We start from the raw sequence: 25,633 nt of genomic DNA, 5'->3' as shown, positions 1-25,633 counted from the left end.
GAATTCAGGAACATTTTAAGTGGGGAAAATGTATTCGCTATTGAAATGATCACTTTCTCAATTGTGTAATATAAGATCGAGCAGTTTTATTTCATAATGATTTGTATTTATGTTTAATTACATTTTAAAGCAGCTCAATACGATAAAATACTTGAGGTGCATTGGCTATGTTAGCCATACAATTGTATGTTTGTCTTTGTGACACAACTGGTCTGTGAAAAACATACTTTGGGTTTTAACTATATAAGTTTTTCAGATATTTTTTAAAGGAAGCATTTGTTGTTAAATTATGCACATTTTATTACCCTAACTTAAGTATGTGATATCTAGGATAGGAAAGCCGCAACACACAAGAAAAGCATTAAGGGAGAGGAAATGAGTATTGGGAATGTTGATAAATTCTTCTATATCTGCTTCTTTCGAGCCCAAATTCTGTACATATTGGCACTAATATTTAAGGTATTGACACTATGTAACTGTAACACCTCATGAAAAAGATTTTGAGGATCAGCTGAAAACCAAAAAGGAGCTCTTGTGCGGTGGGAATGGAGGAGTGGAAGAATATTTTGAGCCCTGCAAATTATCCTTGAAAACTCTTGTATCAATTTAACCTCATTTTCCAAAGAGAAAATTGTTACCTTGTCTGTTTCTGATTTGGAGATGCCGGTGTTGAGCTGGGGTATACAAAATTAAAAATCACACAACACCAGGTTATAGTCCAACAGGTTTACTTTAAGCTAGTGTGCTTCCAATTAAACCTATTGGACTATAACCTGGTGTTGTGTGATTTTGAACTTTGTCTGTTTCTGGGTTGGGATATTTGGTCGGCATGGACAGGTTGGACCGAAGGGTCTGTTTCCATGCTGTGCATCTCTATGATTCTAAGTATGGCCATAAAAATGCATCGCTCTGCCTCAATTCTTGTAGTGCTGACAGTCATTCCTGAAGAGGTGTAGAGGTAATGGTTTGGCGAATGAAACGAGCTAACACCCATTGACGAAATGGGTCAAAAGTTCTTTCTCATCTTGTAACAATCCATATTGCAGGGCTTGTTTGATAATTTCCTGCTAATGAAGTTCAAAGATCCCACTTTCAATGGAGTCTGCCTGGCACTGGAGTGGTTGGAATTCACGGACATACTGAATAAGAGAATGATGAGTGTGCAGAACTTCCAGCTGATGCGATACCTGCCGTTCCTTCCAGTCACCTTTCACATGCTGTTTGCAGCATCCAGTGTCCCAAGGATTTCCTACCCAAACAGCCACTATGAGGTAAGGGAAACCGACCGGTATATGTGGCCATAAGAAAATGAGCAGAACCCACATTACAGAAGTCACGATTGATTGATGGCTTCAACTTCACTTTACTGCCAGCTCCACCAAATTGTGTCTATCTCAGAATTAAATATTTCAGTGATCTACAACTTCCTAATTGATAAAAATTCAAATCATTAACTAGATTGCAATAATCTAGAGATTTCTGCATAAGTCTAGGCTAAAAGGTTAGATTGCCAAATATAGGGTCCATGCGACACTTATTAGTCATTATTTTAGCTAACTGCTTATATTTTTAGATACCTCTCATTGATAAAGCTGATTTAAATAGTTCCTGATACCTAACAGGGAAAATGTCTTAAAAACAGAAATTGCTGGAGAAACTCAGCAGATTTAGCTGCATCTGTGATGAGAAAGCAGAGTTAACATTTCGAATTCAGTGACCCTTGTTCAGAAGGCTGGGTACAGTCTGAAGAATAAGGGTTACTGGGCTCAAAATGTTAACTACTTTCTCACCACAGATGCTGCTAAATCTGCTGAGTTTAACCAACGATTTCTGTTTTTGTTTTAGATCTTCAGCATCTGCAGTTCTCTATTTTAGGATAAATACTGCTCAAATAAAGCAGTTCACTTTGGGAGTGTCACATATTCAGCCCTTGTTTTGTGATGAGGAAGCTGCGTGCAGTCCAGGGCGACAGTAGTTCTTATTGAGCTAAGAAAGGTTTTGAAATGGTTTGGGTTCCCCCCCACCACCAATTCCTGTTGCAGTGTGGAGATGCAGGTGTTCAATGTGGGTAAGGCTTCACTTGCCTCACCACAAAACCTCATGAATGCATGGTGTCCCAAGTGTACATGTGAATATGGTTCTGGAGGGCAACTGAACTGTGTGGGACCCACAGCCCAGAAGCAAACATAACCTTTGTGAAGACATAAAATAAAACCAGAATGGACAGATTTATCACCCTATCTGTGTTCCCAGCAACTACCAAGGTTGAACTCGTCTTTTGTTGCAAGTGCTCCCACTATCCTATGCTAAATCACCAAATATATGATTGAACCAATTAAGTAAGCTAAAAGAACAAAAAAAATGGAGAGACAAGGCGAGGTCATCAAAAGACCGACAATTTCAAAAGATCTATATTTATCTATAGAGAGAACATGGTTCATCTCTGGAAATGTGTTTTCTTTAAACGTTCTCTTTTTTTGGTGAAAAATAATACTTTGTTCTTGTTTGCCAGAAGACAAAGGTTCCAAATTGAACTTAAAATAACTACCTAGTCATATAGCCTCCTGGGTGTTAGACTGGGTTTCTTTATGCGAAAGAAATTTTTTTAGACTGATTGAGACAAGCAAACAAATAGGCCAGAGATCAGCTAAGTTAACAAGGAAAGCACTGCTACCTGGTCGACAACCTCAATAGGATTTACCCTGTGAATTCTTTGGAGTTGAATGTTGGAGGCTGTTCTGTACGCTTCACTGCACAAGCAGTTCCTGGCAAAGAGGGAATCACTCGCACTGAACAAATGTTATTTCAATGGAGGACATTCATAGTCAAGGCTGTATCACAAACTGATGAGAGACAAACTGTTAGTGAGACGAAATATGGAAACCCTGCTTACTTTCCTTTATTAATATATGACATGTGTTTTGGTACATTTCGTTAGCATAGAAGTTATTTATGAACGTGGGCATTTAGTCTGGTTGTCATGGTTGTAGATATGTTCACCGAGCTGGGGAGTTGATCTGGTTTTGCCCCTCTGTGACATCTTCAGTGCTTTGGAGCCTCCTGTGAAGCGCTGCAGTACTGTCTCTTCTGGAATTTATTTGGCTCCGTTCCTGCTGCTTCCAGTTGCTGGTTTCAGTTGTTCGTTATAGTGGCTGGTATATTGGGTCCAGGTTTTTGTTGATGGAGTCCATGGATGAGTGCCATGCCTCTAGAAGACACCGTACCGCAGTGCTTCACAGGAGGCTCCAAGGCACTGAAGATGTCACCTAGACAGGGGATGAAATGTCTGCAAATCAACTTCCCAGCTCGGTGAACATACCCACAGCCACAGCAACAGGTACCCGAGCTACAAATCTTTACGCAAATGTTGAATTTAGTCTGGTTTTCTGAAAAGAAAGCCGCACTTAATGAGATGAGGTGGGGTGGTTAAATTTTTATAATTTCTCTGAAAAAACCTTTAAGTGTCTTGTGATTCAGTCATTAGACCATTTGAAAAACAGCAGCAGTCTCTGTTCATTGTTTTGTATGGAAGGACCAAACTTGTTGTATACTTTTAATCACCATTTTCTTTCCTCTTGAACAGGCACAAACTAAGATTGCCCACATGCACAACTTGCTGACAGCCTTGGTAAGCGAAATCAGCCCAGCAATCCGCAGCCGTATCACTTTGCAAGCACTCGTGTCGGAAATCCTCTGCCTCTTGCTCGACATCCTTTCTCCGAAGATGCGACCAGTGAGTCACCTGCCATAGCATGCATTCTCAGATAGTCCTTGAGTGGGGTGGGAACCGAACCTTCATATGTAGATGTTTGAAAAGAAAAGCTTTACTGGGCAGCACCTGAGTCAAACTAATTGGATAGTATTTCCAAAAACTGACACAAGCATAAATGGGGCACATGACATTCGTCTGAGCTATGTGATGATATCATTCAAGCTCATGAAGTGGAACTTTAAGAGCAACAGTTCTTAACCATTCACCCACATGTTTGGAGCGATTCATTTCATTTGAAATTTAGTAATGGTTTTGAACAAACCAGCGGTTGTCCATTAACTGTTCATGGTATATTTTTTAACTTTGGTTGTGGTAGGAAGGATTTATTGATCTAGCTTATAATATGATTTGTTTTTTCATTTTTAAGTATAGAATCCCTCTAGTGCATAAAGAGGATGGTTGACCCGTCAAATCTGAACTGACCCTCTGACAAGTATCCCATCCAGATTAACCCTGTAATGGGGTTTTTATCATGGCTAACGAACCTAACCTATACATTACTGGACAAGACAGGGCAATTTTTGAAAAAATTTGTTAGCATTGCCAACCCCCTGCCCCTAACCTGCACATCTTTAGGCTGTGGCACCCAGGAGAAACCCGAGCAGTCAAGGAGAGAACATGCAAACTCCAAACAGATAGTCACCCAAGGCTAGAATCAAACCGGGTCCCTGGCGCTGTTAGGCAGCAGTGCTAACCGTTGGGCCACCCTGCCACCGTAGTAGGTCCAGATCAGCCACTGATGTGACCATTTATCAACTGTTTCACTCCTGATTTGGTTCTGACCAAGGCTAAAGAGTGATAGAGCTATATTTTGCATGAAAGAACTATATGTGTCTATGCACAAATGAGTATGGTAATTCATTTCTCTGATGTTGGCAAGCATCATTTCACTGTATAGGAGTGAATCTGTCACTGCCTTTTGCAAAATTATGTTAAGTTTGAGGGATTGACTTTAGAATAATGCAGTTGTTTGATGAGATACGGAGAAGATATTGTGGAGGTGTCCAACGTGACTGGTCATATGTAAGATTAACTGATAACGCAGTAAGTAAGTCAGGAGATAAATATTTATGTAGGGTGTAGTTCAATAGTGAAACTTACTATCACATGGTGTAGTTGACTTGACTAGAATTATTTAAAGGAAAGTTAGCTAAGTACACAAGGGAAGAAAAATTTAGAACATCCGTAAATAGGTCGGAATGATACACAATAGGAGGAGACTCGTATGGACTATAAACAGGAATGTAGGCCAGCTAGACCAAGTACTCCGTTTCTGTTATGCTGGAGTTTGATGTCAAGTACAAAGCGAAACTGAACAGTATCAACAGAAACATGACTTCAATTCTGATAATTACTTTGTTGCTCATGGAATCCAATGCCTAAATTTTGAAGAGCAGTAATTACTGCTGGATTGCTGATCATGCACCAGCTTTAACAGACAATAAACGTTGGTGGTTTTAATTTACAAATAAACCAGTAAAATCAGATTGTTGATGGTAACCTGGATGAGAAGTTCAAAGAGTGCTTTCAAGAGTTTCTTAGAGCAGCACGTTCTGGAAGCAACCTGAGAGCAGATTGTACCAGACTTGGTATTGTGTGATGTGAGAGGACTAATTAATGACCTCAGAGTAAAGGCACCCCCAGGTAGTAGTGACCATATTCTGATTGAAGCTTGCATTCAGTTTGAAATAGGGAAACAGGGAAACTAGGCTAAGGCATAGATCAGTAGAGAAACAGTGATGTATTTATGAGGAAATTTATGAATACTCCGTATACACCCTGTAATAATGTAAAATGTTGAAGGATGAATCCACCATTAAGTGGAGCTAAAGACAGCAAGGCTGGATTCTTATTCCTGATCGGTGTTACATATCCAGTGCTGGGTGTGAAGACAAGAACAGAACCGCTAGCCAAATAACTTTTTATAGAATTATTTAGCACAGCAACAGATCTTCATTCCAACTCTTCCACACCAACCAGGCATCCCGATCTGACCTAGTCCCTATTTGCCAGCATTTGGCCCATATCCTTCTAAACCCTTCCTGTTCATATACCCAACCAGGTGCCTTTTATATGTTGTAATTGTACCCATATTCACCACTTCTCCTGGCAACTTGTTCATACACTCACTGCCCTCTGTGTGGAAAAAATTTACCACGCTGGTCTTTTTTAAATCTTTCGCCCCTCGCTTGAAATTTATGCCCTTCAAGAAAGAGAGCTTGGGTTTTTACTCTATCCATGTTCCTCATTATCTTTTAAACCTCTATCAGGACATCCCTCACCCTCCAGCACTGTAGGGAAAAAAATGCCTCAGCATATTCAGCCTCTCCTTATAACTCAAATCCTCCAGCCTGAGCAACATCCTTGTAAATCTTATCTGCATCCTCTCAAGCTTAACAATGTTTTCCCTATAGAAGGGCAACCAGAATTGTACTCTGTATTCTTAAAGTAGCATTACCAATGTCCTGTACAGCCACAACATGACATCACAACTTCTACACTCAATGTTCTGAACAATGAAGGCAAATGTGTCAAATGCCACCTTCATCACCCTGTCTACCTGTGACTCCACTTTCAGGAAACTGCATCTGTACCCTTGTTTTGTTCAGCAGCACTTCACATTTATCTCAATTAAACTCCATCTGTCACTCCTCAGTCCATTGGCCCATCTGATCAAGGTCCTGTTGTACTGAGATAATCTTCTTCGCTGTCCACTACACTATCTATTTTGGTGTCATTTGAAAACTTACTAACCATACCTACTATATTCTCGTCCAGATCATTTACATGAATGACGTTGCTAATTGTTGAGATGTCCTTTCCTTACCATTGGGATGAGGATGTGAACGAGTGTGTGATATTCATTAAAATAATTCGCAACAAGAATCAACCACTTCCCAAATTGAGAGTGAATGAGCTATGGATAAATGAATGAATGAATTGAGGGATGAAAGGTTGATGTATTCATTAACTAAGCTTGCCTGATTTTCATAATTTAATGCAGTGAACGTTTTTATAAAGATGGCTATGTCTTGAACCCTTACTGGTAATGGTGATGTGTTACAGATCATTGAATCTGAGTTACTGCAGCAACATGTAGTGTTAAATATGTTACAAATTGTGACCTTGAACGATGGATAGTGATCTTCGAAGCTTCAACTTTCTTTCCACCACATGGCTGACCAGGAATCTCTCCCACTCATTGGTACATGTTGGAGGATTTGCAGATTGGTAATCAATCTGTTTGGCCAGGTAATGCATGTATCTTCCTTGACCAGTGAACCTTGGGGTGCGACCCGAACCTCTCACTTCTGAGTTTCTCACACAGAGGACACAATGTTCTGTGACACAAGCTCACCAACCTTTATACTAGGCTCTATTCACCTGACATCCAGAAGTTAGAGCATTCTACACAGTACGTAAAGGTTCCAATAAAAATTAATGCCCGCTGTGTTCATTGAACCTGTGTTAACGTTGCTCTGCACCATGCTATCAGTAGATCTCAAATTTCCATAGGGACTGACTGCAGTGAATTTTGTTGGTGCTATTACTGCTTTTAATGTATATGTACTCATTGCATAGGACTTGACAGAATGAAACCAGTAGGTATATGTGAAGGTACTTTGGGCCCTGTTTGCTCGCTACGCAATAAACCACAATTTTCCACCTTTTGAAGTGGTCTTCAAGCCTACAACATGGGTCTGTACTTATTGAGGAAAGCTACCAAGTACCAATTTTTTAATCAATTTTTTTCCAGCTATTAAAGCTAGCAAAGAATATGGAGATTTCACAAATATAAATATAGAGTTAAGATGGAAGATCAGCCAAGATCCAGTCAAATAGCAGAGCAAGCTCTATGAACTGAGCAGTCTAATACTCTTATTTCAATGTTCCTGAGCACAATTACATTTAAACCTGTATAAATGGTACTATCAAAAAAAAAGCACTTTCAGAAACCAAAACTTTATTGAAAAACCCAAATAGCTTTCATGATGTACTATACAAGAGGCAACCTAAAACCAGAGGTACATATTATCAACGGAGGGTACTTTACAGTGTAGCCATCCTTTACACAATTTAAAATTCAGGGATAGTGTGCCACAAGCTGCTATACCTGAGTGCCTTGCTAAGTTAGGATCACTAGTGTTTGCTTCCTTACTATCTCCATATGTTCACTATGAACGCATGTTTTCCTGTAAGCACAAAGTGACAATTCTTTTCATGCAAGAAATGGCTTTTGGGGAATGAGAAGCAATTACTCGTCATGTTAACCAACAGAAAAGCTACTATCTTTGCAATTAAATGCTTGCACTGCTGTTTCCCAGGATTAGTGTGATATCAACAGTGTAGTTACACATGACCAGCTGGAAGTAAAGTACAAGAAATGGACAGTTCCCATCTCCTTTCCAGAATATTGGAGCACTATTGTTTTAAGTTTTCTAATTATCTTGAGCTGATCATAGCTGCTTTTGCATTACCCCGTCACTGTTCCCCCAGACCCCAAAAACTCCCCAATAAGGTGGTCATCTCAGTATCTCAAATTTCAAAAGACATTCATATGATCATGATGTATTTTGTTAGCCAGTCAGTAGTGCTGCAAGCTTTGTCACTCAGCTTCCTTTTGATTGCTCTTTGATTCTTTTCAGTGGTTTCAGCCAACATTAATACCTGTATAATGATTGAGGTTACAGTGGTCCTTGATTTTCAGCTCTACATCTTCTAAATGTGCCCCACTCCCACCTCTTGACTGATGGCATGGACACATAGTGAAGTCTGTGCTAGTATATGATACAGTTGAAAGTTTATAGGTCAGGTTATGAGCCTCGGAAGTGAGCATCAGTCACCTGTAAGTTGTGGTGAGAATGCTGGCTGTTGTTTCTGTTCTTTAGCTCAAGGAATCATTTATAATTAAACTAAAAAATAAAATAGATTCTGATTAAGGCAACCCCTGAATTTTTATAGATTTCTATCTGCAAACACTTGTAAAACCAGTCTTCTGAGACTGTGGGTCACTGAAATGATAAGTGCATTTTTGAATTTCACATCACTTAATCTGTTGTTCAGCTTTTGAATTCAGACGTATATTATGATATTATGTAGTCTGATATGTTCAAACGAGTTTTTATTCATTTTTGTATGTAGCATGTGCACTGTGCATGTTGCTGCAATGGTATCCTTAAAAATGCACATAAAGTGGTTCTGTGCAGAGACATTTTTGCTCTGTTCTCCCTGAATTACACAGGAATGTGACTCCTTTTTTAAACTGATGGCAAAGGTTTGGTGTTCTCTCCATTATTGTAATTCTTTTTGAAATACTCAAAAGGCTTAATTCAGTATGAATTTTGGCATTCTCTACAATTATCATAAATAATCATTCATGGATGTTCTGGATTTGTTTCACATGTCCTGATATCAAAAATCTTCCTGTCATATTGATGAAGTATTTCAAGAAGTGATCAAGTTGATTTGATGCAGATCAAAATCTAGTCTATGTAACAATGAATGTTTATAGACTCACTTTTAAATGTTCTGATTACTTCTCCAAAGGTGATTTAATTATCAGCATTTTATGGATTTCTAACAGGCAAAATGGAAAGACTTGAATTCAAAAGAGGATAAAGTACAAGAAATGTGAAAATTTGAACTTGGGTTTTAGTAAGAAATGAGAAAGGATAAATTAATTCCGGAAGGGGAAGAAATGTAATGAAATTTCATCTTGACAGAGAAATGTGTTGATTGTGTGAACAGGGAGAAGCAAGCAAACTTGACAATGTGTTAGCTTTAACTCCTGGATGGATTTGATCATTTAGTAGCTAAATTTAGTGAGAAAGGAGTTGAAATATATTTTGTATCCTTTGCGAAATAACCGAGAACAATTTGGACAATTTTATAACTATTTTAGCTTCCTTCATGTATAACCATTCCATGATTTTGCAGGATTGTGGGGTTGTAAAATTTGAGATGGGGATTGGTGACATCATGAAGGATGTGTACACAGGGCCATGGAAATCAAGAATACAGTTAGACAGAGGCAAAAAAAAAAAGTTACAGCAAATATAAGAAATAAAAAGAGAGGGGGTGATGCTCAGAAAATTGAGATATTATAACGGTTTAGAAATGAAGAATTAGATATATGTGGATATGTTCTGGGACAGAAGGCAGGCTGTCTAGGATTACCCAGAAATAAACAGAAAGGTTTACTGGGAGCATCCTAGAAATATCGCACAACTGGGTCACCAAGATGACTTTGTGAATAATGTAAGATGGCTGCAAATTGCAGCAGTGAAGTCAGAAACTGAACTTATTTAAGTAAAAGTAAAATGGATAGAGCTGTTCTTGGCAAGATTCACACAGTATGAAGCAGCTAACCCAAAAAGTTTCCAAAATGGGTTTGAATTGACATACATTGAGAAGACTCCAAAAATTTGAAATATCTAAACTTGCCTGTATATTTGTCTTTCTCTCTCTTCCCTCTCACTCCCATCCCGCTACCCCCTTATCCCCTATGTTTAGTGTAGCTGACCTTTTCTTCCTAGGGCCTATTTATTTTCTCTGGTCTTGAGTGTATGTGTTCTCCTTCTTCTTCACTACTTTCCTTATCTCCTCCTTTAAAACTATTTTGTTCACATCCTGATACCAAAACCATTAATTTGTTTATTCCTTGAAATGACTGGCAATATGATAAATGACTAATAGCATCTGTAGCTTTGTGCTAATTCAAGAGAGAAATGACTTGCAGTATTTTTATGATTGCATTCTCTGGAGATAAGCTCAGATTCCTTTCTTTTACATCAGAATCATTGATCATTTTTAATCAGAGCTTTTCAAAATGTTTGTATTCTGCCAGTCCTTTTGTGTTTTTTGAACTCTGTTTCACAATTTGCATCAATGTGGATGAAATGTTCTAGAATTTCACAAGTACCTTTTCGCAAAACTAATCAGTGAGTCAGCTTTCCTATGTGCAGTGCACCACATAGAAATATAGTTCAGAAAACAACTTGGATGTATGCAGTGCCTTTCATGAGAACTCAAAGCTCAGGGCCATTGAAGTGCTTTTGAAGTGTATCCACTGTTATAAGTGTAGGAGCTGTGGTGGTTAGTTTGTACGTGCACAATTCCCATACCAGCAATACAATAATGAGTAGATAACCTAATTTTGGGGGATGATGGTTGAGAGATAAATACTAACTCGGACACCAGGGAAAAAGGCTGCAGCTCTTTGAAATAGTGTCTTGGAATCTCTTGCATTCTCCTGGAAATGCCGGTGGAGCCTCAGTTTAATATTTTATCTAAAAGCTGGCCATAATGCCTCTGCTACATTCCTTCAATAATGCACAATTGACAGTTAAAAATCACTCTTTGAATTATAACTGAAATCTCTTGATAAGTCCATCCTCCCTATATTTCAAAAGATTCCTCATGAGCAACAAGAGCTACTTCTGCCCCATGTAAGCAAGTAGTCGAGGCACTATACTCAACGATTTTGAAATTGATGATCCAAATTTCTAAATGTTTTAGCTGATTTAAGCAGCTGCTCATTTTAAATCAGAGCATTAAAGAGCAAGAGTGTTCACTTGCCCCTTCACTGATATCAGTGGGTTGGTTCTGCAGATAATGTCAGTGAAAAGACTGGGAGGGTACAGAATGGTTTGTATTGTAATAGTTGCTACAACCATCAGCCTAAAGATATTTCCAGGTAGACGTTCATCCCAAAACCGAGAATGGCAGCAAATGCAAAACTATTAAAAAGATCATTTAAACCAAGTTGACACCAAGGGTTGAGGAGAAAACTCATTTAACTGTCTGTTCGTATTCTGAGATGCCACTCTGTATGTGCTTAACACTGTTTCTGAAAGTTTCCCTCTAAAGCCGTTAGAGTAATTTTTTTTTAGAAAATATTTTATTATAGAACATTTTTATTTTCTGCAAGAAAGAGGGTAGAAGAAAGGAATAACTGAAAATTGGTGTATAGATCCACTTAGTGTCACTTGGGACAGCGTTGTGGCTGTAGGTTTTTTATTTGATTATAATGCACATTGTTTAAAGGGGACCTGTACCACCTTTATTGACTGGAAGACTTAACATCAGTACTTTCTCTGCTCCTGGGGAAGCAGAATTTCTGGCTTCTTGTGTGACAATGCTGCCAGTTTTTTGGAATCATAGATTAGAAGTTTGGCAAAAAATGGCTCGCGGAATATGGAAATGAAGCTGGTACTGTAGACTTGATCACTGTATAGTCTAATAACATGAAGTGATTGATAACATGGAAAATATTTGCAGTGATTGGAACAAAGTTGATTTCATTGAATGAATGTTAAATCCCTGAATTGGGCTGTTAACCTGGACCAATCAGGGAGCCCAGGCTGACAGATATAAACAGGAATCTCTGAGATCCTGCTCACTGGTCGCCACGGTGGCTCAGTGGTTCGCACTGCTGCCTCACAGTGCCAGGGACCTGGGTTCGATTCCAGCCTTGGGCAACTGTCTGTGAGGACTTTGCACATTCTCTCAGTGTCTGCGTGGATTTCCTCTGGGTGTTCCGGTTTCCTCCCACAGTCCAAAGATGTGCAGGTTAGGTGAATTGGCCAAGCTTAATTACCCATAGTGTTCAGGGATGTGTAGACTGGATGCATTAGTTAGGGAAAATGTAGAGTAATAGGGTAGGTGAATGGATCTGGATGGGTTACTCTTCGGAGGGTCAGTGTGGACGTGTTGGGCTGAAGGGCTAGCTGGTCAGTGTCCATGAACTGTGCATGTGTAAATAAAGGGTGACTTGGTGATGGGATACTGGCCTCTGTAGAGTTATTTCAGTATCTATTGAAAAAAAGCTATTAAATCTCCAGAAGGAAATTCCAAAAAATTAATCCACTTAGGAGCAGAATATTTGCTTTCTCTGGTCAAACAACACTGTAAACAATGTTAAAAAGCCATCTTGAAACCAGAAGTAAGGAAACTTGTCGATGTTTGCTACAAATCAGCAAAACAAAATCGACAAAGAATGATTTGATGAAGGTTTTTGAGTTGATGCTAGTGAAGGATAAGTACCATAAACAGATTAGGATGCAACATCCTAGGTGTATTAATGTTGTTACAGTTGGAAATAGCCTATTAATGAATAAAGAGGCAGGCGGAGCTAGATCCAATGCGATAGGTAGGAATAATGAATAATGCCGAGACTAATAACAATACAAAGGATGCACTTCAAGATGAATGTGCACACCAAAGGAGTACACTTACAATAAGCAGTTATTCTGGGTTACCTGGTTTGTTCAAAAGTTTCAAATGACAAGTTTTCAACAAGTTATTTCTTCAATAGCCGAGAACCTGGTACTGACAGGAATTGTAAACCGTTTATTACAGGTGAACACCCAGCTGTATAGTGCCAGAGAGAAGCAGCAGCTCACTGACCTGATTGGAACCATGCTGGCCTACAACCTCACATATCACCAGGAACGGACCCCAGATGGACAGTATGTTTACTTGCTGGACCCGTAAGCACTGTTTCTAATTTCTCCTTAATGTTTTTTTACTTATATACTTACGGGATTAAAAACTCCAATTGCTGTATATATATCCTGAATATCCTCATAAGGCTGATCTAAAATTAGAGTTATTGCTTGAGAAAACTGGAGTTTAAATGTTTCTCAAAAGTGGCACAGGTTTTTTTTTCAGTCTTTCATGCGATGAGCATTTTGCTAGCATTTCCAGCGCATCTCTAATTGCCCTCAAGATTGTAGTGAGCAATCTTGTGCAGGTGCTCTCACTCAGCATTGCTGGAATTTGATCCATTTTGTCTTGGTGACTTGCTGCATTTGTATTGTCAACTTGTAAAGGCTTCCAGTGGGTGTTGGTGATTGAGGGAGTGAATGTTTATGGTGGTGAGTAGGTGCTCACCACTGAGGCAGTGGTGAGATTCTTGTGTTGTTAGAGCTGTACTCATCCAGACTAGTACAGTGTACTCCATCACAGTCCTGATTTGTGCCTTGTATGCAGTGGGCAGGCTCTGAAGAGACAGAAGCTGAATTATTTGCCTCAGAATTCCCTTTGGAGCTGCTTTTGGAGCTATATTTATTGGCTGGTCAAGTTCCACTTCTCATTGATGGTAACTCCCAGGATATTGTTGGATTTGGTAATGATTATCCCCTTCAGTGTCAAGGGAAGATGGTGAAATCCTATGAAGATGGTCATTGCACAGCACTTATGTGGTGTGACTGTTAATTGTCACTTATCAGTCCATTCCTGGATGTTGTCCAAGTCTCATAGCATATGGATGCAGACTACTTCAGTATCTGAGAATTTATGAATGGTACTTAATATTGTGCAATTGTCAGCAAACATTCCCACTTTTCACCTTATGATGGAGAGAAGGTCACTGATGAAGCAGCTGAAGGTAGTTGGACTGTAGACTCTACCCTAAGAAAATCCTGTAGTTATTTCCTGGGATTGAGTTTACTGCCCTCTAATAAGCACAATCATCTTCCTAAGTGCCAGGTATGATTCCAAACAAGGTAAAAACAATGACTGCAGATGCTGAAAACCAAATACTGGATTAGTGGTGTTGGAAGAGCACAGCAGTTCAAGCAGCATCCAACGAGCAGCGAAATCGACGTTTCGGGCAAAAGCCCTTCATCAGGAATAAAGGCAGTCAGCCTGAAGCGTGGAGAGATAAGCTAGAGGAGGGTGGGGGTGGGGAGAGAGTAGCATAGAGTACAATGGGTGAGTGGGGGAGGGGATGAAGGTGATAGGTCAAGGAGGAGAGGGTGGAGTGGATAGGTGGAAAAGAAGATAGGCAGGTCGGACAAGTCAAGTAGACAGTAACTGAGCTGGAAGTTTGAAACTAGGATGAGGTGGGGGAAGGGGAAATGAGGAAGCTGTTGAAGTCCACATTGATGCCCTGAGGTTGAAGTGTTCCGAGGCGGAAGATGAGGCGTTCTTCCTCCAGGCGTCTGATGGTGAGGGAGCGGCGGTGAAGGAGGCCCAGGACCTCCATGTCCTCGGCAGAGTGGGAGGGGGAGTTGAAATGTTGGGCCACGGGGCGGTTTGGTTGATTGGTGCAGGTGTCTCGGAGATGTTCCCTAAAGCGCTCTGCTAGGAGGCGCCCAGTCTCCCCAGTGTAGAGGAGACCACATCGGGAGCAACGGATACAATAAATGATATTGGTGGATGTGCAGGTGAAACTTTGATGGATGTGGGAGGCTCCTTTAGGGCCTTGGATAGAGGTGAGGGAGGAGGTGTGGGCACAGGTTTTACAGTTCCTGCGGTGGCAGAGGAAAGTGCCAGAATGGGAGGGTGGGTCGGAGGGGGGTGTGGACTTGACCAGGTAGTCACGGAGGGAACGGTAGTCTTTGCGGAAGGCAGAAAGGGGTGGGGAGGGAAATATATCCCTGGTGGTGGGGTCTTTTTGGAGGTGGCGGAAATGTCGGTGGATGATTTGGTTGATGTGAAGGTTTGTAGGGTGGAAGGTGAGCACCAGGGGCGTTCTGTCCTTGTTACGGTTGGAGGGGTGGGGTCTGAGGGCGGAGGTGCGGGATGTGGGCGAGATGCGTTGGAGGGCATCTTTAACCACGTGGGAAGGGAAATTGCGGTCTCTAAAGAAGGAGGCCATCTGGTGTGTCCTATGGTGGAACTGGTCCTCCTGGGAACAGATACGGCGGAGGCGGAGAAATTGGGAATACGGGATGGCATTTTTGCAAGAGATAGGCTGGGAAGAGGTGTAATCCAGGTAGCTGTGGGAGTCGGTGTGTTTGTAAAAAATGTCAGTGTCAAGTCGGTCGTCACTAATGGAGATGGAGAGGTCCAGGAAGGGGAGCGAGGTGTCATAGATAGTCCAGGTAAATTTAAGGTCAGGGTGGAATGTGTTGGTGAAGTTGATGAATTGCTCAACCTCCTCGCGGGAGCACGAGGTGGCGCCAATGCAGTCATCAATGTAGCGGAGGAAGAGGTGGGGAGTGGTGCCGGTGTAATTACGGAAGATCAACTGTTCCACATAGCCAACAAAGAGACAGGCATAGCTGGGGCCCATACGTGTGCCAATGGCTACGCCTTTGGTCTGGAGGAAGTGGGAGGATTCAAAGGAGAAATTGTTAAGGGTGAGGACCAGTTCGGCCAAACGAATGAGAGTGTCAGTGGAAGGGTACTGTTGGGGACGTCTGGAGAGGAAAAAACAGAGGGCTTGGAGGCCCTGGTCATGGCGAATGGAGGTGTAGAGGGATTGGATATCCATGGTGAAGATAAGGCGTTGGGGGCCGGGGAAACTGAAGTCTTGGAGGAGGTGGAGGGCTTGGGTGGTGTCTCGAACGTATGTGGGGAGTTCCTGGACTAGGGGGGTAGGACAGTGTCAAGGTAGGTAGAGATGAGTTCAGTGGGGCAGGAGCATGCTGAGACAATGGGTCGGCCAGGGTGGTCCGGCTTGTGGATCTTGGGAAGGAGGTAGAACCGGGCAGTGCGGGGTTCCCGGACTATGAGGTTGGAAGCTGTGGGTGGGAGATCTCCTGAGGTGATGAGGTTCTGTATGGTCTGGGAGATGATGGTTTGGTGATGGGGGGTGGGGTCATGGTCGAGGGAGCAGTCAGAAGAGGTGTCCTCGAGTTGGCGTTTGGCTTCAGCGGTGTAGAGGTCAGTGCGCCAGACTACCACTGCGCCCCCTTTATCCGCTGGCTTAATGGTGAGGTTGGGATTGGAGCAGAGGGATTGGAGGGCTGCGCGTTGTGAGGGTAAGAGGTCAACAGAGGATTCTCTCCCGATTCCCTTTGACTTCAATTTTGCTAAGGCTTCTTGGTCAAATGCTATCATAATGGCAAGGACAGTCACACTGGGCTCATTGTTGGAAATCAGACATTTTGTCCAGTTTGGATGAAGTCAGGACTGAGTGGCCCAGGCACAATTCAAACTGCTTGTCAGTGAGCGCATTACTGTTGTGAAATGCTGTTTCACTGCATCATTAATGACACCTTCCATCACTTTCCTGATGTTAGAGAGTGGACTGATGGGGCAGTAATTGGCCAGCTTGGATTTGTCTTGCTTTTGTTTTCCAGTAACCTTTGACTGAACTGTGAATAGTTAGCTGCTGTTTGCTTTATAAATGTAATAACGTGGGCACTTTTCCGTGCTGCCTGATGAAGTTATCCATTTTGGGATATATTTATTGTGGAAAATTTGCAGACCTTTGGAAGCCCCAGGTTTAGGATTTATTGAAACCTACAATTCTAGTAGTACTTAATTGGATAACATCATTATTTTGCTGTAGCCAAGCATTGCAGATCAGAAAGTTTAAATCTCCAGTGTGTCGATCTGATGGCAGCTGGTTTAAGTGAGGATGCCATAATGACCTCATCCTCCTATCCCGAGTTAAAGGAAGTAAAAAATTCTCTTTCCTGTTCTCTGTGCTAATGGGAATGCACTTATAGAGACTGGGTGAGAGCAGGATTGATCTCTGATTTATGATCCTGTTGCTGAATTTTTTGTTCATGTTTGTGTGAAAGTGAGTTATCAGAAAGTGGTCACAGGAGCAGTGCCCAGCAAGGAGCCCATTGCCACCCAGAAGAGGAAGCATAATGAGAGCACAGAAGAGGCGAAAGCTGACAGACTATCGACACATTAGATTTGTAACTCTGTGAGACTGACAGAAAGTGAAGGACTTTTGCCCAAAACGTCAATTCTCCTCCGCGGATGCTGCCTGACCTGCTGTGCTTTTCCAGCACCACACTCCCGACTCTGATCTCCAGCATCTGCAGTCCTCATGTTCACCTAGAACATGAAAAGTGCCCATTTTTTATGGAGAGATTGGTTAAAGTCATGGTGTAAGCTATGGAGGAGTTTGCAGAGGCCACGTTGTGCTTGGTTGCTGTTGTGGGGAAAATCACTAGCCCTGGGGTCAGAGTCAGGGTTCAATGACAGAGTTTATTGTACAAGGAAATACTGGAGCTCCGGGGAGATGGAGGCACCAACAGCACAGTGGTCAGCTGTGATTCTTCTCTCAACCCAGAGCACATGTCAAGATACATTTAAACATTTTGTGATATAATAGGTCAATGACGGGGTTATTGACTCTGTAACATAATTTGTTAGTTTCTCTGTAGTTATTGTCAGTTTCAGCGCCGACATTGTCAGTTTCACTGTCTGCGCGGGAGTCCATTGCTATAGTAATGGGCGCTAATCGCTGTTCCTGAGAGGGATGATTACTGCAGCCCTGGCTGTTAGCATTTTGTTTTGAGCCTGTATCAAGCTGTTAGCATTTCTATCAAAGGTGTTGGCTGGACCCAGACACCCAGGCGCTACTCATGTATTCTCTTCTGTTTCCACTCACCCCCGGCCTTAAATTAATCAACTAGGTTATGATTGCATTGTGCTGGCATTCTGGGGGCCTCAGGCAGTATCTGTGTTTGCTCTGCTGTGTCTCTCCATATTGTGGTCTGGTGGCCATCTTGTGTGTCAAGTGGCCAACTTGTGGCTCAGCGTCCATCCTGTGTGTCCGTGTGCCTAGTGTCACCCTGCCCCATGCCATCTCCACTTCAGTTATAGTATTAGTAACTAATGCAGTGCTACCGTAGGATATAAACTTTTCAATTTTTTGAGACAACTTGATCAAGCCAAATAAGATGTTGTCAAGAGTATAATGCTGAGCAACATTTCAAGAGATGTTAGATAATGTCATCAACAGTAAGAGAAAGCACAAACAGTTTATCAATGCCATCTAAATCTCAGCTGTGGTAGTGTTTGGAAACCCGTCCTTTCGTGGATCTGAATGCATCATAAGTTCTGGCTGTCTTCACTAAAAATTGGAAGCTGTTTTGACAGGTATTGGGTGATTACACAGTGAGTGATATGAAGTCAGAAAGGAATTTATCTCCTGAAGTGTACAAAAGAACACTGAAATTATTTCTTGGTTGCATCGCCACATTAGACTAGTTTTATTCCCACCATTTCCAAAGGTTGTGTTGATGTTAAGCTATGAGGCTTCTTCCAACCATTTCATATTACCCATGTGATCTATCTTTATGAATGATTATAATTAGGTTGCAGAAAACATTGAAATTAAACCTGATCATTGCCTGACATGGCATCTGTTGTACTCCCTTACACAACACAGCTTTTCAACTTGTTGGTTCATGGGCTGTCTTGGTGTCACTGGCCAAGCCAGCATTTTTTTGGGGTAGGTGGTAATAAAGTTGCCTTTTCAGACTGCTGAAGTCTTGGGGTTCAGGTTTACCCACAGCGTTGTTACGAAGTGGCCCAGTGACAGGGAAGGAACGAAGATGTAGGTGTGTGGCTTGGAGGGGAGCCTACAGGAGGTGGTGTTCCATGCATCTGCTGCTCTTGTCTGTATTGGTAGTAGAGGTGATGTCTTTGGAAGGTGCTGTTGATGAGGTGTGTTACTACATTGCATCTTGTTTATGGTACACATTGCTGCTATTCTGTGTTGCTGTTGAAGGAAGTGAATATTTAAGGTCATCTCTACACCAACACTTTGGTCCTGTTAGATTGATGTCTGCTTTCATTTTCTATTCTTCCCTGTTCCATAAGCCCTTCAGATATCTCTCCATTCTTCGGGCACTCTGCCTGTATTCCTGATGAAGGGCTTTTGCCCGAAACGTTGATTTTCCTGTTCCTCGGTTGGTGCCTGAACTGCTGTGCTTTTCCAGCACCACTCTATTCTAGAATCTGGTTTCCAGCATCTGCAGTTATTGTTTTCACCTCAGATAGTGTTGGAAAATCAAGTGTAACTTCGTCTCCCTGTTATAGATACATAAATTTATTTTTAGTATGTGTAATAAACTTAAGTTCTCTTGTTCAAGAAAGGGGGAGGCCATCATCTATTATTGCTGAGTAAGCCAGAAACCCTGGTAATGTTCTGGGGACCCTAGTGTGGATAATGAAATTTGAATTCCATATAATTCTGGAATTAGAAGTCCATTGGTAATCATGCAATAGTCATTGATGTAAAGCCCCTCTGGCTTACTAATGTCCTTCAGGAAAGGAAACTGGCCTCCTTATTCAGTTTGGCCTATACACTTGTCAACAGCAACATACTGACATTTAACTACCCTCAAAAATGGCCTCGTAAGCAATTCAGTTGTATCAACCACTGAAAGAAAGAAATGAACCTGACTAAGGTACGGAAATGATAATGGCAAACACTGCTCTTGAAACTTTGCAAAGTCTTCCTTATATCCAGGGGCTACTGCCAAAATTGGATGAGCTAGGATCACAGACTAGTCGAGCAACAGCCTGTCATAATCATACTGATGGAATCGTACCTTACACACGCTGTCCCAGATATGACCCATCCCTGGCTACTTCCTGTCCCCTAACAGAGATAGTGACATAGTGATATACCATCAGGAAGGGTTGCTCTGGGAGACCTCAACATTGACTCCAGATCCTCTGAAGTTTCTTGGCCACAGGTCAAATGTTGTGGGCAAAGAAACCTTCTGCTAATTACCACACATTGCCTCTATCCCTACCCTCACTGATGAATCAGTGCTGTTCTATGTTGAATGCAATTTGGAGGAAGCATTGAGGGTGACAAGAATGTACTCTGGTTTGGTTGCATCAATGTCGGAGTTCAAGTGACTTGGCAACACTGCTAATGACTGAACTGCTCGATACCGAAAGGACACAGCTTCCGGATGAGGGGTCAACAAGTTGTGAAGGAACCAACAAAACAGAAAAACATATTTGACCTCATCACCCCAATCTGCCTGTCACAGGTGCATCTGGCCAGGACTCTATCAGTGAGAATAATTAAAGCACAATTCTTGTTGACTGAAAGTTCCATCTTCACATTGAAAATGCTCTCCATCATGTTGTATGGCACTTTCACCAGGCTGAAATGGATAAACTTCAAGTAGACCTAGCAACTCAAGCCGAGGCATCTAAGAGCAACTGTAGACAATTAGCAGCAGCAGAATTGTACTGCAATACAACCTGCAATTTTATGGCCTGGCATATTCATCATGCTACAATTAGAATTAAGCTAGGGAATCAATCCTGCTTCAATGAGGAGTGCAGGAGGATATTTTACAAGCAACTTCAGATGTATCTGAAAACCTGGTGAAGCTACAAAGCAGCACAAGCATGTCAAACAGCGTAAGCAGCAGAACTGAGTGATTTCACAACTAATGGATCAGGTCTAATCTCTGCAGTACTGCCACATCTAGTTGTGAATAAAGGAAGGCAAGTAAATGACTCACTGGAAGAGGAGGCACCACAAGTATTCCTATCCCTGATGTTGGGGAAATGCAGCACAAAAGATGATGTTGAAGCATTGGAGGAAGCCAAGATGGAGCATTTACATCCCACTTGTGGGTGAAGATTGTGGCCACCGATCCATAGGATTTCAGATGCTAGTCTTCAGCTAAATTGATTGTCTCTACTTGATGTCAAGAAATGGTTGGAGGCATTGGATACTGCAAAGGCTATGAGCCCTGACAACATTCATGAAGTAGTACTGAAGGCATGTGCTCTAGAGCTTGTCACCCTCCTGGCAAAGCTGTTCCTCCCTGCAGCTACAAGAGTGGCATCTACTTGACAATGTGGAAAATTGTCCAGGTATGTGCTATTCACAAAAATCAGGACAAATCCAACCTAGCCAATTACTGTCTCATCAATCTACTTTCAAACATAAATTAAATGATGGCAAGGGTCATCAGTAGTGCTATCGAGATGTTTTTACTTAGCAATAACCTGCCCATAGACACCTCAGTTTAGATTCCGTCAGGTCACGCAGCTTCTAACATCTACAAAAGAACTGAATTCCATTGGTGATGGGAGAGTGACTGTCCAAAAGTATTTGTCAAGAGTATGGCATTGAGGAGTCCAAGCAATGGAGCCTGCGGGAATCCAGAGTGAAAACTCTGCTGGATAGACACACCTGGAGCAGAGAGAGATGGCTGTGGTTGTTGGAAGTCAGTCATATCTGCTCCTGAACCGTATCTAAAGAATTCCTCAGCATAGTGTCCTAGACTCATCTATCTAAAGCTGGTCCATCAATGACCTTCCCTCATCATGAGGTCAGGTATCCAGGGTGCTCACTGCTCAAGACAATCAGCACATTTGCATCTCCTCAAACACTGAAGCAATCCATGTCCTTACGTGGCAAGATTGAACAAAATCTAAGCATAAACTGATAAGTGGCAAATAACATTCATGGCAATAATAGCCAGGTAATGTCCATTTCCAACAAGTGCGAATCTATCCATTCGGTGGCATAATATGAAGTGGTGAGGCTTCTGATAATTTCACAATGTTCTTCATTCACAACTCCCCAGAAACTAAAACTGTCCAAATGCAGTAAGACCCGGACAACATTCAGGCTTGACCATTCCCAAGTGTGTGAATCCAACCACTGTCATTGGCATTCAGTGACTCACCATCACTGAATCCCCACACTGTCAACAACCCTGGAGGTTACTGTTAACAAAAAACTGAACTGAACCAGCCACATCATCAGTACTGTGACTGCAAGATGCAGTCAGAGACTAAGAATATTGCGAGGAGTAGCCCACCACCAGACTCCCCCAAAACCAGTCCACCATCTACAAGAGATAACTCAGTAGTGTAATGAGATGCTGTCCTTTTGTCTGGATGAGCATAGTTGCAACAGCACTATAATTCAATACCATCCAGGACAAAGTAGCCTACTTGACTGGCACCACATCAAAAAGCCCTCCCTTCACCAGTGATGCTCTGTAGCAGCAGTGTGTACCACCTATAAGGCGCACAACAGAAATTCACCAAAGTCCCTGTCCTCTCTTGAAAATATATTTCCTTAAATATTACTGGTTCAAGATCCAGGAACTCCCTCCCTGACAGCTAAGTGATCCAAATTGACTGCAGCAATTCAAGAAAATGGGTCATCAACAGCTTCTTGAGGGTAAATAGGGATGGGTAATAAATGCTCGCCCAGCCAACATCTGTCGCATCCCATAAATGAATAAAACCAAAGCATCTTCATGTTTCAGTGACTACTAACTGAAAAAATTAAATATTTGAACTCTCGAGCTAGGTTTTGCTCTGGACTTAGACATCCCCAGTGTTACCCTCAGCCAGGATCATAATACTGTTCATATCCAAATTACTTGTAAACATTGGAAAAAGGAGCAAGCAGGAAACACGCAACTTCATACCAAAATAAAAACAGCAAGTTTTCATTTTTGGTTCGAGGTTGTGTTGCCTGCATGTTCCCTTTTGCCATTTCTTCACTGTTACTTCTCTGCTAATTAAACAGAAAATGAAACTCCCTTTAGGTGTAATGGTTTTACAGCCTGTCAAACCAGTTTAATTAAAATCACAAGAGAGTACATCCTTATTTCAGGTTTATCCAACCCTTAAAGGAGTTGGTAACTGACTGAGAAGTACTTACCTCTGGATGTGTCCCAGGCTTATTCATGAACTAATTGTATTTTAAAAGGAATTTACAGGAATAATACTCAAACTGAAATGGAAGATTGATCAAGCTTAGCACTTCTCTGTAGAAATGTAAAGGCTGAGAGGGGTCAGCAGAAAGATGTCTTTAAAAGTATCAAGTTGTTTTGGAGGGATGATGTTTCAACTTGGCAGAATGCAAAACTGGGAATCGTTTATGCAGGACATTCACTAATAAATCAAATAAGGAATTTATGAAAATGTGGAACTTATCACAAGGAGTTATTGAGGCAAAGTCAATAGCATAGGCAAATGGAAGGGGAAGCTAGGTAAATGAGAGAGAAAGGAGAGAAGGTTTTTTCTGATGCATGAGAGGAAGCTCATGTGCAGCATAAATACCATCATAATGCTGTTTAGTTGTATTGTCTGATCCCGCACTTACCTGGCAGAGGAGATGACATGATCAGTGCGGTGGCGCTCCCAGATCGCTTCTTGGCCTTTTGGCTAAGATCATGTGTAGTTCTGTTCGTATCGCTTCTCGGCCTTTTGGCTCAGAATATGTGTAGTTCCTGAGGACCAGAGGAAGAGATTCTGCTCGAGTGCTGCAGGTTCGATGCAGCAGACATGTGCTGGCGGTGGAAAAAACCACGGGGATCGTGTTGCGAGTCGTTGAAGCTGCTGGAGACTACCGCTGGATCGTGATTGGACATTGGAGGATCGTTTGGTTGTGCTGACCTGCTCTTAGTGGATCTTAATGCTGGCTTCGACCTAATGCCAATTCAGGTACCAGCCAACCTCAGAGCTATGGCCTCGGGCAGCCGCTCGCAGCCCAGCCCAGGCCAGGGCATTCGCAACACTGTCAGGGTGACTGTGAAGAAGGTGGTGGAGCACACACTGGTCGATCGGACCGTGTTCGTGAAGAAGATTTTGCTGGAGTGCTGCGGGTTTGAAGCAGCGGACATGTACTGCCTGCAGAATTTCCCTGCGGCAGGCTATTTCAACGTGACCTTCAGGAGCATGAAGAATTGCGAGCAGCTCCTGAAGGTCTTCAAGGAGAAGGAAGGGGAACCTCTGTTCTCCATCTTGTCAGCGGTCCTGTTGTGTGTGCTTCCTGCGCAGATGAGTCGGGTTGTAACAATCCAGATGTACAACCCTCACGTCCCAGCAGCAGACGTCCTGACCTTCTTGAGAAGATACATCCAGGTCGAGGGAGAGAGTACCGATGCGGTCGATCCTTTCGGGATCTGGACCAGCAAACAACAGGTTAGGGTAACCCTGAGGGAACATCCTCTACGCACCCTCCAGCTTTGCCATCGAAGGAAGCAGAGGTTACCTGACATACGCAGGGCAGCCGAAAGTGTGCCGAACCTGCGGGAGGTCAGGCCACATGGCGGCGGATTGTAAGGTAGCCGTCTGCTGAAACTGCAAGCAGGAGGGCCACCCGACCAAGGAATGTAAGGAGGCCAAGAACTGTAATCTGTGGGAAGAGGCCGGCCACATGTGCAAGGCCAGCCCAAGACGAGGGGCCACCACCTACGCACAGATGGCCGGAGGTGGCAACACGAACTGTGAACTGCCTAAGACTAGCAAGGTACCACAAAACAGCACAGGAACGGTGTCTGGAGGCACCCAGACGGCAGACAGAGGGAAGGTGCAGCAGCCGATCCAAGCTCCTTCAAGACAGGCGGAGGAAATGGAAGAGGAGGGATCAAAGGAGGCAGAGGATTGGATTACTGTCAAAAGCAGGAAGAGGAAACCTCTTAAGGGCCCCAAAGCCACCCAGCGAAGGGGGAATCAACACCTAAAAAACGAGGATACAGGCAGCTCTTCAGACGGTGAGGACGGGCGCAAGGAGGGTCGTCACCAGAGGAAGAGACAGAGCGCCGTGGGGAAAAAGGAGGGCAGCACCACCCAAGCAGGAAAAGACGATCCCTCTGAGGGGATGGGTAAAGGCCTCCCCCCAACCGGTGAGAACCAAGAGGTACCCACCGGCCCACAGCTCCAGGAAACTGAGAGCAGCGGTCCTGTGACAGCCCAGCTGTTAGATGGAGAACTGGACGGTGTGGACCCTGGGCCTGACCCGAAGACACCAGAGCGGGGGAATGGCTCCAGCGTGGAGCCGGACAGCTACCTCAGCCCTGGGAGGGTCCAGCAGTTTACCGTCACAACGGGGATGCACACAGCTACCCCAGAGGGCAAGACCAGCAGCAAATGGACACTGCCAACCTCGTAAACTGTTAAAATGGTGTTAAAAATTGCCAGCATCAATGTGCATAGCATCAAATCGGCTACGTGATGTGTTTCTACGATGGCCTTCCTGACCAACGTTAAAGCCGACGTCCTGTTTCTGCAGGAGTGTGGGATACCACACCTCAGCACCTGCAGGAGATGGTCGAGTTTGTGGGCCCATGGGCCGTCAGTTTGGTTGGGGGGCAACGATAGCCGCGCCTCCGGCCTGGGTATCCTGTTGCGAGGAGGCAACTTCACCATCTCCGA

At 42.8% G+C, this 25,633-nt stretch overlaps 1 protein-coding gene across 2 annotated transcripts in view; it reads left to right on the top strand.

Moving 5' to 3' along the window:
- Window positions 1-25,633, top strand: part of chtf18 (CTF18, chromosome transmission fidelity factor 18 homolog (S. cerevisiae)) — a 110,875-nt gene that overhangs the window by 46,181 nt on the left and 39,061 nt on the right. For both annotated transcript variants that reach the window (XM_072559368.1, XM_072559367.1), the window contains exons 16-18: window positions 1,047-1,271; window positions 3,584-3,733; window positions 13,133-13,263. In XM_072559368.1, coding sequence (XP_072415469.1) covers window positions 1,047-1,271; window positions 3,584-3,733; window positions 13,133-13,263 — 506 coding nt within the window. The remainder of the gene's footprint in view (window positions 1-1,046; window positions 1,272-3,583; window positions 3,734-13,132; window positions 13,264-25,633) is intronic.

This window comes from Chiloscyllium punctatum, chromosome 40 (assembly GCF_047496795.1).
Source record: "Chiloscyllium punctatum isolate Juve2018m chromosome 40, sChiPun1.3, whole genome shotgun sequence".
Lineage (NCBI taxonomy): Eukaryota > Metazoa > Chordata > Chondrichthyes > Orectolobiformes > Hemiscylliidae > Chiloscyllium > Chiloscyllium punctatum.
Note: the sequence above shows the minus strand (reverse complement) of the source record. Positions and strands in the feature narration are given on the sequence as shown.